The 12,470-nt window shown below is 36.6% G+C and overlaps 1 protein-coding gene across 1 annotated transcript; it reads left to right on the forward strand.

The window, feature by feature from the left end:
* The first annotated feature begins 984 nt into the window (after nucleotides 1-984).
* On the forward strand, nucleotides 985-10,124 carry LOC145212927 (calcium-activated chloride channel regulator 1-like). Its single transcript, XM_080081173.1, has 19 exons — nucleotides 985-1,152; nucleotides 1,471-1,608; nucleotides 2,014-2,164; nucleotides 2,522-2,636; nucleotides 3,228-3,393; nucleotides 3,814-4,071; nucleotides 4,268-4,486; nucleotides 4,623-4,736; nucleotides 5,601-5,846; nucleotides 6,013-6,177; nucleotides 6,340-6,442; nucleotides 6,559-6,638; nucleotides 6,894-6,987; nucleotides 7,191-7,308; nucleotides 7,676-7,818; nucleotides 8,396-8,582; nucleotides 8,815-9,059; nucleotides 9,365-9,433; nucleotides 9,928-10,124. The coding sequence occupies exons 1-19, from the start codon at nucleotides 985-987 to the stop codon at nucleotides 10,122-10,124; spliced, it is 2,976 nt and encodes a 991-aa protein (XP_079937299.1).
* Nucleotides 10,125-12,470: the final 2,346 nt, after the last annotated feature.

Below are 12,470 nucleotides of genomic sequence, written 5' to 3' on the forward strand. Positions count from 1 at the left end.
TTAAGATTTTGCTTTCCATTTAGTGGTAGCATGTTACTGGAGACGGAGTATGTGCGTAGGTTTAAACTTCTGAAACAACACTTCAATTTCGGCAGTAATAAGTTGTGTTGGACCCCCTTCACTAGAAGCCCTCGCGCACGTTTGCAATACTGCTGTTCGTACATGGAAGTTGTAAGTAAGCTTATCACCCATGTAGGCGCCCGTTTGGCTGCTTTTATACATTATATATTCTGAAGGAGCGCTTTACATTACAAAAGGGATTATAAAACTTTAAAATTGTTTTCAAACTGGTGTTTGTTGAGCGCTACAAGCTCGTTTCTTACGAGATGTACATCTTAAGGGTATTTTTGGACTTTAGAATTTACAATGATTTACCTATATTTCATTTTATCCCTTTTACACTAAAAGCCGCGGGATTATAATTGCACAAAGTTTTTGCAAGCGGTAATAAAATAGAGCTTGCTTGTGTCTCGTGCAGACAAACACCATACGTTGGAATTTCCCGTTGGTCGCTAAAGTATGCTATCACCCTTGCCTGATCAAATATTGTTTCGTGATTGTTGCGTTGAAACTTTATGTTGGAAGGCGAACAGATCGTAAACTTAATTGGTGTTTGTCAGTGCTATCCCCCATTATTAATTGTTAGCAAATGCTATATAAGAACCGTTGCGCCGTTTGCAGTGCTAAAAAGGTCGTTGTTCGTAGCCTGTAGAGCTGGGTCCTTGAGTTTTTTTGGCAAAGGTATTGCCAAAAAGATTGAACTTCTCACTGATGGTGTCAACAACGATCGTAGTTGATATATATATAATCCCTGGCAGTTCAGCGTTTGACCAAGCCACTTTTCAAGTCGGTGTAGAAATTGTTTAAAATATTAACAATTATGTTTAACTTCTTTCAAAAAGCAACTTTTTTCGAAAATCTTATTTGTGGTCTGGTATTTTGAACAACAAGATTTAAAGATATAGGTTTGTCTCCGTGGTAAAAATGCAACGTCTTTTTGGTTATATCCCGTTTTTGCTTTTGCTGGGACAAGCATTTCAAGGTGAAGCTACGTTTAAAAACGTAAATCTAACAAACAATGCTTACAACGGTTTACTGATTGCCATCAACCCCGAAGTTCCAGAAGATCCAAGTCTAGTTGAAAAAATCAAGGTATTATTTGCTTCTGGATGAATAATTTATTTATGTAGGTGAGTTAAAAGTAAGTAGTCAGGGGAGCAATACAATAAGAAAGCTTACAATCTATTGAATAAAAAAGTAAACCAACATTCTAACCTTTTTTGTTTATTAATTTGCAATCGGCTGTTTGCAAACTAAATACCTTGAGAAGTTTGATAATCGTTGCCACGACAGTCTAAAGTAGTGGTTTCATGCTTTTCACTTCATCATTCCAAATAGACTGTTTTTTGTAATTCAAGACTTTTTGTTCGAATTTACGCAATGTGATATGTATTTCGCTTTTACGTGTAGGACATGATTACCGAAGCATCGCAGATTCTTTTTACCGCCACACACAAGAGGGCGTACTTCGGAAATGTGACAATTCTTGTTCCCAAAACTTGGACAAACGATAGTTATACTTCAGCGCGTGCCCTAGGTTACGATGTGGTAAGCTTTTTTATAGAATAATAACAAGTCTATTTAGACGTTATTACAGTTAGACCAGAAATTATTTGCGATGGTACAGCATGTCTTTTGAAGGCGTTATACCAAAACAGCTGGTCACCAAGCCTATATGCGTGGTGACCGGCTGATTAAGTGTGACACCTTTAATAGGCCTGAGGTACTATAATTCTATAGTGTTTCGTTATCGCTGGTCTGCTTTAGTGCTGATCCCAGTGTTGAATTCACGTTCATCTTTAACCAATTGAATGCGATCAGTTTAAAAAACATGGATTCGTACTAAGTTCTAAAATAAATTCATCACATCTGTATCGGATTTCCATGCGAACTGGCCCCTACCTAATTTACTTCCACAGAGTTAAAAAATAGCCACGACGTTTATTTTTCTAGGCGGACGTTCTTATCGCAAATCCCAATCCAATGTATGGAGACAACCCATACACTTTACAATACGGACAATGTGGAGATCCGGGAAGCTATATTCACTTGACTCCGAATTATTTAAACGATAGTTCTGTAGTTACTGATTACGGCCCAAGAGGTGAGATGTATTGTGGATATGTTTTTTTGGCGACTGTGTGTGTTGTATGCCCCTGTAGAAATTTGACGTTTTGACGCGCGTCGTTGTGGAGACGTTGATTGCTTGGAATCTGTCACAAGAATTCAAGCAGTCAGCGTCTTCTCGTTACTGTACTTGCATTTAGGCTTTTTGTTTGGAACTTTTTTTGTGTTTTTTGGGCACAAAAAATTCTGTTTGTTCACGTGAGAGGAAAGATATAGTTATAAAACTAATGTAATTATAAAAACGGTTGTGACTGGGCCATTACATCATCGGCAAGGTGTTGCAACATAACATTGCGACATTATTTCTAACATTTACTTTACTAACCGCACGCAGGCAAAGCTTTTGTTCATGAGTGGGCGCACCTTCGATGGGGAGTGTTTGACGAAGCACCGACCGATGGAAATGATCCTTTCTATTGGGACAGCAAACAGAAAGTTCAGGCAACAAAGTTAGTTAAACATATTTCCTTTGATGTTGGAAACTACCTCCAGTAAAAGTCTGGGATTGTGACAAATTTAGCATTTATTGTCGCAATTCTTTTGTTTTGCATGTGAACGCAACATTTGCAACAAAGGAGAACATGTGATAGGAATGTTTGGATGGCACTTGTGGTTCTACATTTATACGACTGATTGCCTCAGTTTCCAATAAAATCTGTGGGTTGTCACGCACGCACTAGTTACGTTTTGTTGTTCTAGCTCTGGAAAACTGATAATTAAACTATATTTAAACAGCAGGGAAGGCGAATTGTTGTGTCGAAAGTTGAAACTACCTACGTAACATCAGTATAACGTGCATCTCATTGCAACACAACTTTCGTTTTTATGTTTGCCTGTGTACACATTGGGTCATAGAACTCATTTCATCATTTCACCGTTAAACGTATACGACATGCCTACATTTGTTATCTGTGTTTAGAATAGTCTTGTTACGATTGACATTTTAGGGAACAAGGTTTGAAATTGGTTGATGCTTAATTTGACCTTAATACAAATGTCTAGAAAGCTCAAGCAAGAACAAAAAAATGCGTAATTCGTAGATGTCCACTGGGTCTCGATGGGGAATTCGTTTTTTATGACGACCAAGGAAACCATCGCGGCTGTAACAACATCTACAACGGTTTGCCAGAAGATGGATGCGTTTTCGTACCTTACGATACACAAAACACTAACGTTTCGCTGATGTCACATCAGTTTATAGATGAGGTAAAATTTGGAAGACTAACTACGGATCTGATCATAATTTTCATGATGGAAATTACGGCCCAAATAAACGTAAAAAGCGCCATGCTTTATTGTTCAGACATTCGACAAACGTGTCGCTTGTTTTTCACCTTTTTTATGAATCTTTAATGTGACTCAAGTGTAACTAATATGGCCCCTCATATCACTGATGTTGTCATGATCATTTGCCTAAACGCTTAAACAGCTTTTTACGTCTATTTGGGCAGTTATTTTCATCATCAAATGTGTGGGAAAAATAAAAAAATAAATATATATGTATATAAATTGTAACAAATTGTTGTCGACGTCTAACTTATAAGTCTTAAACCAAATCCTTTAGCGTTATTGTTGATCCTATTTGCTTTAAATGTAAATGCATTAAAAAAAACTTCTGCTCAACAGGTTGTGGAATTTTGCGACGATGCTGATCCAAACTCACAATCCAGTGTCAATTCTCACAACACTGAAGCTCCAAACGAACAAAATCGATTGTGTGGTATGAGAAGTGTTTGGAGCATTATGAGGTCATCGGTGGATTTTAACGGGACCAACCTTCCCAATGACGCCATCAGTGATGTGACACCGACGTTTAATGTGACGCGTGCGAGACCGTTTGAGAAGTTTGTGTTAGTTTTAGACGTGTCTGGAAGTATGAGTGGAGTAAGTGATAATTTGCAATTTTAAAATTGTATAGAATAGTGAAAATTAGTTTCAACAGCTTCAAAAAAAGAGTTAAAATATTATTTTTTTTGTTAATTCAAGACAAAAATATGTTTTAACTCAATTCCGAAGTAGAATGATTTGCTGCACAGCGCAGGGTGTTGCAAACATAACACCGTCGCTGCTTGTTTCTTAGACCAGACTTGCTGACATGAAAACGGCAGCAAAGTTGTTCGTCACACAATATTTGCCAAACGGGACAAAAGTTGGAATCGTTGAGTTCGACACCACTGCTGCAATTGTTCATGATCTTGTGGAAATCGACAATGCCAGAGAAGAGCTTGCAAATGATATTGACCAACTGTATGTTAAAAGCTCGACTTGCATTGGGTGTGGAATTAATATGGGATTAACGGTTAGTGAATTCAAAAAAGATTGACGAAACCAATACCAAATAACGCCGTATATGTAAAATAAATTTGTAAAAAAAATTTGAAAAAGTGTTATTGTGTATAAAGCCACTTCTGCTGATGAAACAATATGTATTTTAGGTGCTCGGGCAAGATGGAGAGTCAACAGCTGGTGGGCATATAATAGTTTTGTCTGATGGAGGAGAAAACAGATCTCCATACGTACAAGATACCAGAGACGATGTTTTTGCAACAGTAAGAGAACTTTACAAATTATACTTAATATTTAATACTTCCAATTGCATTTGGCACCATCTTAGTGCCGTCTGCAGTTAGTTCTTTTAATCGAATAAGGTATATTTCCAAATATATTCCAGTTCAATTGTCAATGCTGCTATGTAAATGGGTTCATGTTTTCAGGGGGCCGTCGTTGATTCCATATTTTTTGGTGTTACAACCGCCAATGCGGATCTTCAAAGTTTAGTCGAAGATACGCAAGGAGTTTGGTTTTTTAATTAACTGACGGACATTGGAGCGTTGATTGAATCTTTTAAACAACTTGCATACGTAAATGATGGAGATCCTTACAATCAAGTGTACCAGGTATTTTAATGAATTTTAAAACTGGCACAATTTCCAAAAAAATGTTTTTATCTATTATGTTGTTAAGCAAGTGCGCTTGAAACTTGTATTAGGCTAGCGGTCGGCAACCTTCATGGTCAATAAGGGTTACGTTGCCAGGCTGCTAAGAAACAACGATTTTGTACGCTGGACATGCAAAAGTCTTTAGGAGCAGTTGCAATAACGATATTGTGAACCTTGAAAAACGTCACCAAACAAGCTTGAACTCAACCCAAACACACTGTCACAATTATCAACCAAAACGAATTAGAACTAACCCTAACTTCTAAAAATATTTTAAAGCATCTTTTACTTCCATAACTAACTTTTATTACGTCTGAGTTTTAACTTGTAAAACATTTTTTTTAATTGATTAATGTCCGAAATACTAAACTCTTTGGCCCACAGGTTTTACAAAGTGTCTCTCTTACGTCTTAATTTAAATTTTTAAATAAAAAAACAGTTGACTTGTAAACACAAATTTATGCAATTTTACAGATCCACAGCCAGTCCTTCACAGTTTCTCAACCAGATTATTACTCTGGAACCGTTCTTGTTGATTCAACGATCGGAAACAACACAGTGTTTACATTTGCCTACGCATCTGGTGGCGATCCACTTGTGTTCCTTTATTCACCAACTAACGAAAAGTACTGCCCTCCCAAACTACCAGCCGCTGAATGTGTTGGATATGCTACCGATGACTATAATACCATCACCTTTCAAATACCTGGAACTGCTGCAGTAAGTTTGTTTGTCTCTTTAAGTAAAACGAAATCAAACAGTTTCATTAGGTTTTTGTGTGTACTCGAAGATTTACAAGTAACAGACGATTTGATTGGCTAATTTGCAAATACTCGAAGATTGCTAAAAACTTAATATTTCATCGGGATAATTTTGTCATTATCAGGTTGGTGAGTGGATATATAACGTCACCACTGCCTACTACAGCGCCAATGTTGACGTGATTGTGACGTCAATGGCTGCAAATAGGGAAAATCCCCCTATGGTTGTAGAATCCGGAATGTCTCAAGTTGATGCGAGTAACTCGGAACCTATTGTCGTGTATGCAACGGTAAGGGGCTTAGTTGAACCTACCCCAATAGCTATGCAAACAAAAACTTTGAAAACTACAAAAATATTAGAAGCCATACCAGCATATTCTGTCTTAAACTTCTTTTATTTATCTGTATGTGTTTAAATGCGTATTTTTAACATGCTTTCAATAAACGTGCAGGTGTCGATTGGATACGCACCAGTAATCGAAGCTGATGTCGAAGCAACAATAACTGCGCCATCTGGCAAAACGTTTCTCTTGACATTGCTGGACACTGGATCAGGTGATTGAGACCATTTGTATGTTGTTCCAATTAGCTCTGCAAGATTCAAAGCAATTACTGTTTTTGTGGTTTAAAGTATCCTACTGTTCTCCAGTTTAATTTTTTTCGATCCTTAGCCCCCGATGTACGAAAGTATGATGGAGTTTATTCTAGATACTTTTTGGAATTTGTCGAAACTGGAAGATATTCCGTACAGGTAAAACTGACATATTGTACACAAATCAATGAAAATCAGCAATCTAATCACTTTACAAATCGCAGCATGTTGGTTCAAAATTAAATAAAAATTCTTTCGAAACCCGTTTTAACAGAAACATGGTTGTTTTAAACCGAAAGTTAACATGTGTTTGTAACGGTCAGAAATAAACAATTAACAATGTTATACAAACAAACTTTGTAAAATTATTATCGAACTTACTAAAACAATAACGACTACTGAAACTACTACTAGGTGAAAGTAACGGGATTGGGCAATGGAACAAGTACTACATACCACGGTATTAGATCTGCGGCTGCTTACAATCCTGGATATGTTCAAAGTGACGGTAGGAAAATTGCCTTGTTTCTTAGTCGAAAAAAAACGGGACAGTAATACCTTTTGCTTGAACCAATTTCAAGTTAAATCGTTAGGCCTTAACCTTAATAATCACAATAGCAAAGCATAACCGTGCAATAATGTGTAAGCATGGTGAGTAAATAATTCAGGTTGGGGGCAAAATATCTAATGCTTAATATTTCTGATATTCAGGAACAATCGTGCCAAACCCCAACGGTCCTGCAGCTACAGGAAACGATAACAAACTGACCACATCAGACCTTGATCCATTCACAAGAGTTGTGTCTCCGGGAGGATTTTCCTATTCAGGGTTTGTCAGTCGTTATTTTAATACTTGACTAGTGATGTGCCTACTGTTCCCGAATTTATGTCAATTTAGTTGTTTAGCCTCTTAGCAGCTAGTAACAATACGTTGACTGTATGGGGTAGTGTAGCCAGGCGACACACCAGATTGTTGGGACTGACAAACTGACAACAAATTAGTTCACAAATGTTGTTTTCGGATTTTGTAGATTTTGTTCGGTAATAAAAGAAAAATAACCATGCAAGATTATATAAAAAGTGCAAATCAGAGGATCTTAACCCCTGTGTTTATACACCCACGTTTCAAACATTTCTTAATTTCTTTTCAAAAACGTCTACACTACCTATGCCTGTTACTAAGATATGTAATGCAGAGTTACATATGATCCGACGGTTGATGAAATTGCACCCGGCAAAGTGATTGACTTGGCAGTCGAGCAAGTTGACAACCAGGATTTGTCACGTGGTGTCAGACTGACTTTTTCAGCTCCAGGTTCTGACTACGACCTTGGAACAGGTTTGTCATTTCTTATTTTCTAATTTGTCATGCCTTACCTTTAATAGAACACTCTTTATTATTATTATAACATGCAGCCAAAGGAGCTGTAAGTTTGCCACTTGTGCAATGATTGTTTTGATGCAGAAAGTCCGAAAATGTGCAGTGCATGAATAAAACTGCGTTTTGCATCAAAACTTCCTTTCGACTCTTGAAACTTTAAGCATTGTTTGTTTGGTGGCATGTCTCATCGTAACGAACCCATCTCTTGCATGACTGTTTTCACCTACTTATTCCAATTGTATTTTACTCATGCTTACAAAACGTAATCTTTGTTGAGCCCTCATTATCTAACGCCCTGTAATTAAATATAGCTGCAGTGCGTTTAGCCGAAATCTACCGATTGTGTCCACAACAATTTGGCTCAATAACCTTCAAATGCAACACAGTTATTTATAATTCCGTGATTGTTCCGTTGCAAGTGACCCCCTATGCTTTTCGTTTTAAACTAACTTTTTTACTTTATGTCTTGTAAGGTTAGTAAAAAAAAACTTTAAAAAACTTTAAAGTTTACACGGTTTATTTCTTCATTATTAAGCGCGAGCCTACGAAATTCGCTACAGCTACAATTCACCTATCGAACTGACAAACAACTTTGAAGAAGGCATTCTTGTTACAAAGCACATGGTGTCCGAGGGCGACATCTTGAGTCCAAAGTCAGCCGGGAACCAGGAGACAATGATTGTGGAATTAATCGCGGTCCCAGACAATCGGGAAGCAATAAGGTGATAATACGCAAAAAGTAATATCTATACCTATGCAGTTGGTACTGATTTGAATATTTCACAATTTTCGCTTTATGTCATACTGAATTCAAGTGTGCCCAAGTTAATTCTTTGGTCAATGCGAATTTTTATATTGTAAGATGTATTCTTGTTGCGTCCGCCGTTGATTCGATCTATGTTACTTAACTACTTGTTCTAATTAGCAGCGTGTTATAACTAGTTTTATGTTTAGCGTCTGGTTTGCTCTACGTACCTACGATGACTCGGATAATGCAAGCCCCCTCTCAAACACTGCTATGATGAATGTGTTTATTGCCCCATATGTTGTTCCTACAACAGTAGCTGCAACGGAACCTGCAACGGAACCTGTAACGGAACCTACAACAAAACAAGAAACTTCACCTGAAACAACCACAGCACAACTCATAACAACCACTACAACTACTACTGCGATTACAAAAACCGTTGGAAAGTCGGGTAACATTACCAGTTTATATTTTTCATTACATGCATGTTTGATGATTTTCAAGTTGAAAAATCCGAAATTTATTTTTGCACTGTCCAACGATCCTGGTGCAGATTGGAGTCTTGGACATTTGAAGACACATTACAATGATTTATTAACTTGTACATTTGCTAATACATATTTGTCAACATTTTCAGAGTTTGATTGTAAATGGCCCAAATTATATCAACCAAAATCACTTTGTCTTAAAATTAGAAAATTGGCCGAAACTTATTAATTCTGCCTTACTTAACAATTTCTTGACATTTTGTTGCAGAAACCCAGAAAGAATTGGAGATTTTCCAAATTATTACAGTCGTACTTGCTGCACTTTGCCTCATTTTAGGTACGAAACGTATGTTTGATTTGTATCATAAAATCTGAAGCGGACAATTGCTCTCCATCTCAAACAGATATAAACGTCTTAATTTGGTTTGGGACGTTAACAACTTCGTACCTTCTGCCGGTGTTTCAAAATTTTAAAAATATGATCAAAATGCACTTAGGGTATCTTGAAATTCGTCCCTAATTCAATCCGATATTCAAAAATTCATATCAATGAACTGGATTTCAAATTGTTTTAATATAGCCGGTGCTTATTGAGAACCAGAAGTTCAGCATTACATTTTAACATTGTAGGCGGTAGATCCTTATAAAATCTCGCCTTTAGGCGGGTTACAGCATCATTTATATGCTCCTCTATAGATGTAAAGGAATCGTTCCCACGGATCAACCTCATCATTTTTCAAACAGCATTAAAACCGACTTTTCAGTAGGGCATAACAAAATCGTGCAAAAAATCATACTTTGCATGTAATTATTGATCAATTTATTTTTCAGTTTGTGGCCTTACTGCAACTTGCGTGTTAAAATGTCGCCTGGACAAACAACGTAAGAAGTTCCAAAGCAGGATTGAAGACCGATTGGAGATGGGAGCCACCGCGAAAAATGGTTCGAGTGGAAACGACTACCAGGGATTTATGAGACCGGAGTTGAAAGTCGGAGTTGGTTATCCAAATTCGAGTTATTCAAAATAGACCGTTTTTAAAAGTCTAAAAAAATATATATCGAGGTTCTCTTTGGCATTTTGTATATGATTTGTAATCCTTTGTATTGAATTGATTGACTCACTTACTTTTTCAGTCATACGTTTCGCTTTTAAAAGTTCAAGTTTGTTAGCTTTTCTTTAAATTAGTGTATGATATAGTTTTCGTACTTTTGCAATCAAAACACTGAATCTGTAAAACGTGCCCGTAAAACGATTACAAATCGTTTCTCGATAAATTCTTATAATGCGTTCGCACACAGGATTGTTAGCCAACAAGCCCTTCGAGAATCAGTGCCACGTTTTAATCTTTTCTAAAAGCAACTTTTACAATTTTTTTTGCAATCGGCGTTCGCGTTGCTTTTCATCGCTGTTTCTTGCTTACATGTGACCAAACCTTCTAGATATTTCCTATTCTTAATAATTTTCTGTTTCTTCAGTAGATGATTGTAAGTGTTGGTAACAATTTTTGTTTCTCACCTTAGTATTACTTAATCAGACTTTGACCAAAAAGGATTCTTGTGCATTTAAAACGGTATCAAAACAAAAACCACAAATTACAGATACAAACAAGCAAACCTACGTTATATGAAAGCCGTTTTCTCAAATTGTGAAAAATTAGAATCAAGTCAAACCACGAAACGTTGTCATTATTTTTTTAAGACAAATCAAGTTCTTATGCAAAATGTATTCATAAATAAATCACCTTTTAATTAAATGAAAGCTGTGAACATGTGATGTGAAGTACCTTGCTAGATAATCGATTTACATGCTTTGACTAAACTTCTTTAGATTATGTCTTTTTTCCCCAAGTGGCGTAGATATGTGGTTCTTCTTGGCAGCTTATGACCCAACCATGACAACCATGCAATTTTATGTTTCTAATAACCGCGCAATTTTATCTTTCCAACGAAGTATAAACAAATAGCTGCTTGGATTACAAACCAAAAATGCAGATTTGAATGACTGCGCAAAAATACGCAATATTTTCTCAAGGAAAGACTTTTGTCCACGGGTGGGCGCACCTTCGATTAAGAATTTTTGACGAATGACCGACCGATGGCACGGATCCATTTTATTGGGACAACAGTCAACAAAGCCAAGCAACTAGGTAAGCCGCAAATGACGTACGACAATGTTGCAACATTAATATGTTACGACTTTTCCAAATGTCGAACAATTCTTGTTGATACAGTTGTAAAACTCTGTTGTCTGGACTCAGTTTTACGATAAGGTTTGTTTACAAATTTAAATCACGCTATTTAATGGCTGTTTGATTTAGGTTTGGTAATTATTGTGCCCTACTGCTTTTGTTTTGTAAAATATTGCAAACTAGTTTAACAATGTGTGTGAATCTTGTCGTAGTGGATAATATATACATACTGCCATCATTATGTTGACGTCAAATGTACACACTTTACCTTTACAGTTTTGCCTAATAATTTTGTTGCAGGTGTCCAACCGATTTGAATGGAATAAATGTATTTACACATGTGATAATTCAGTAATATACCGGTCATGTCAAATTTCACGTAAAGAAACTGTAAAATGTCAAAATCAGTTAAAAATATCTGACCGTTTTTTTTTTCGGATTGAGCCGAGACCAGACGAAAATGTATTTTAACGGACTGATATTTTTCGGATTGACATTTGAGCTTGCGTATTTTAATAGAAAAATCTATGTTGTACACAATTTGCATTCTGCTCGTTTTACCAAAGATATTTATGTTGAATTTTAATGTTAAAACTTCCAATGCTTTAAACTAATGATTGTTTTACTAAAGGTCATTGAAATCTGTGAGGATTCCAATCACACCTTACCAACAAGTAGCAATATAAATTTTCACTAGCGTGAAGCTCCAGATCAGACAGAACCGATTGTTTGGTATAAAAAGGCGTTTGGAGCATTACTTTGGAGCATAGATCATCGGTGGATTTCAACCGAACCAGCATTTCAAATGACGCCATTAGTGACGTCATGCAAGTTTGTCACTGGTGCGACCAAGGATGTGTAATTTTCAATTTGTGTGTCTTTAGACTTTTACATGTGAAAAAAAGTATGTATTAAGATGGTCCAGTTCTTAAGCAAATTGCATGGTTGTTAACCCCGGTATTCATCTCTTTAATGAAACTAAAACTAGATCTTGGTAAGCACGAACCTTTCGGGTATTTCTGTAAGCATTTGCTTGTTTTTACAAACCAATTGCTTCATCAGTTTGAGAATGTAAGGTTTGTCCAGTGTTAAAAACACAACCGGTTGTATCAGAATTTTATTTCCAATCAGGAGTGGCTATAGTTTGTAAGAGTCCAGGGATGTCTGCAGCGTCAAATCTTAAAC

The sequence above is a fragment of the Phallusia mammillata genome, chromosome 2 (assembly GCF_965637545.1).
Source record: "Phallusia mammillata chromosome 2, kaPhaMamm4.hap1.1, whole genome shotgun sequence".
Classification (NCBI taxonomy): domain Eukaryota; kingdom Metazoa; phylum Chordata; class Ascidiacea; order Phlebobranchia; family Ascidiidae; genus Phallusia; species Phallusia mammillata.

What these genes read in the sequence shown, in the direction of transcription:
- LOC145212927 (XM_080081173.1), top strand. Translation starts at nt 985, where the DNA reads ATGCAACGTCTTTTTGGTTATATCCCGTTTTTGCTTTTGCTGGGACAA. An exon ending in TGGATATGTTCAAAGTGACG is followed by an intron (nt 6,988 to 7,190) that starts GTAGGAAAATTG and finishes TCTGATATTCAG; the next exon opens with GAACAATCGTGCCAAACCCC. An exon ending in TGCACTTTGCCTCATTTTAG is followed by an intron (nt 9,434 to 9,927) that starts GTACGAAACGTA and finishes TTTATTTTTCAG; the next exon opens with TTTGTGGCCTTACTGCAACT.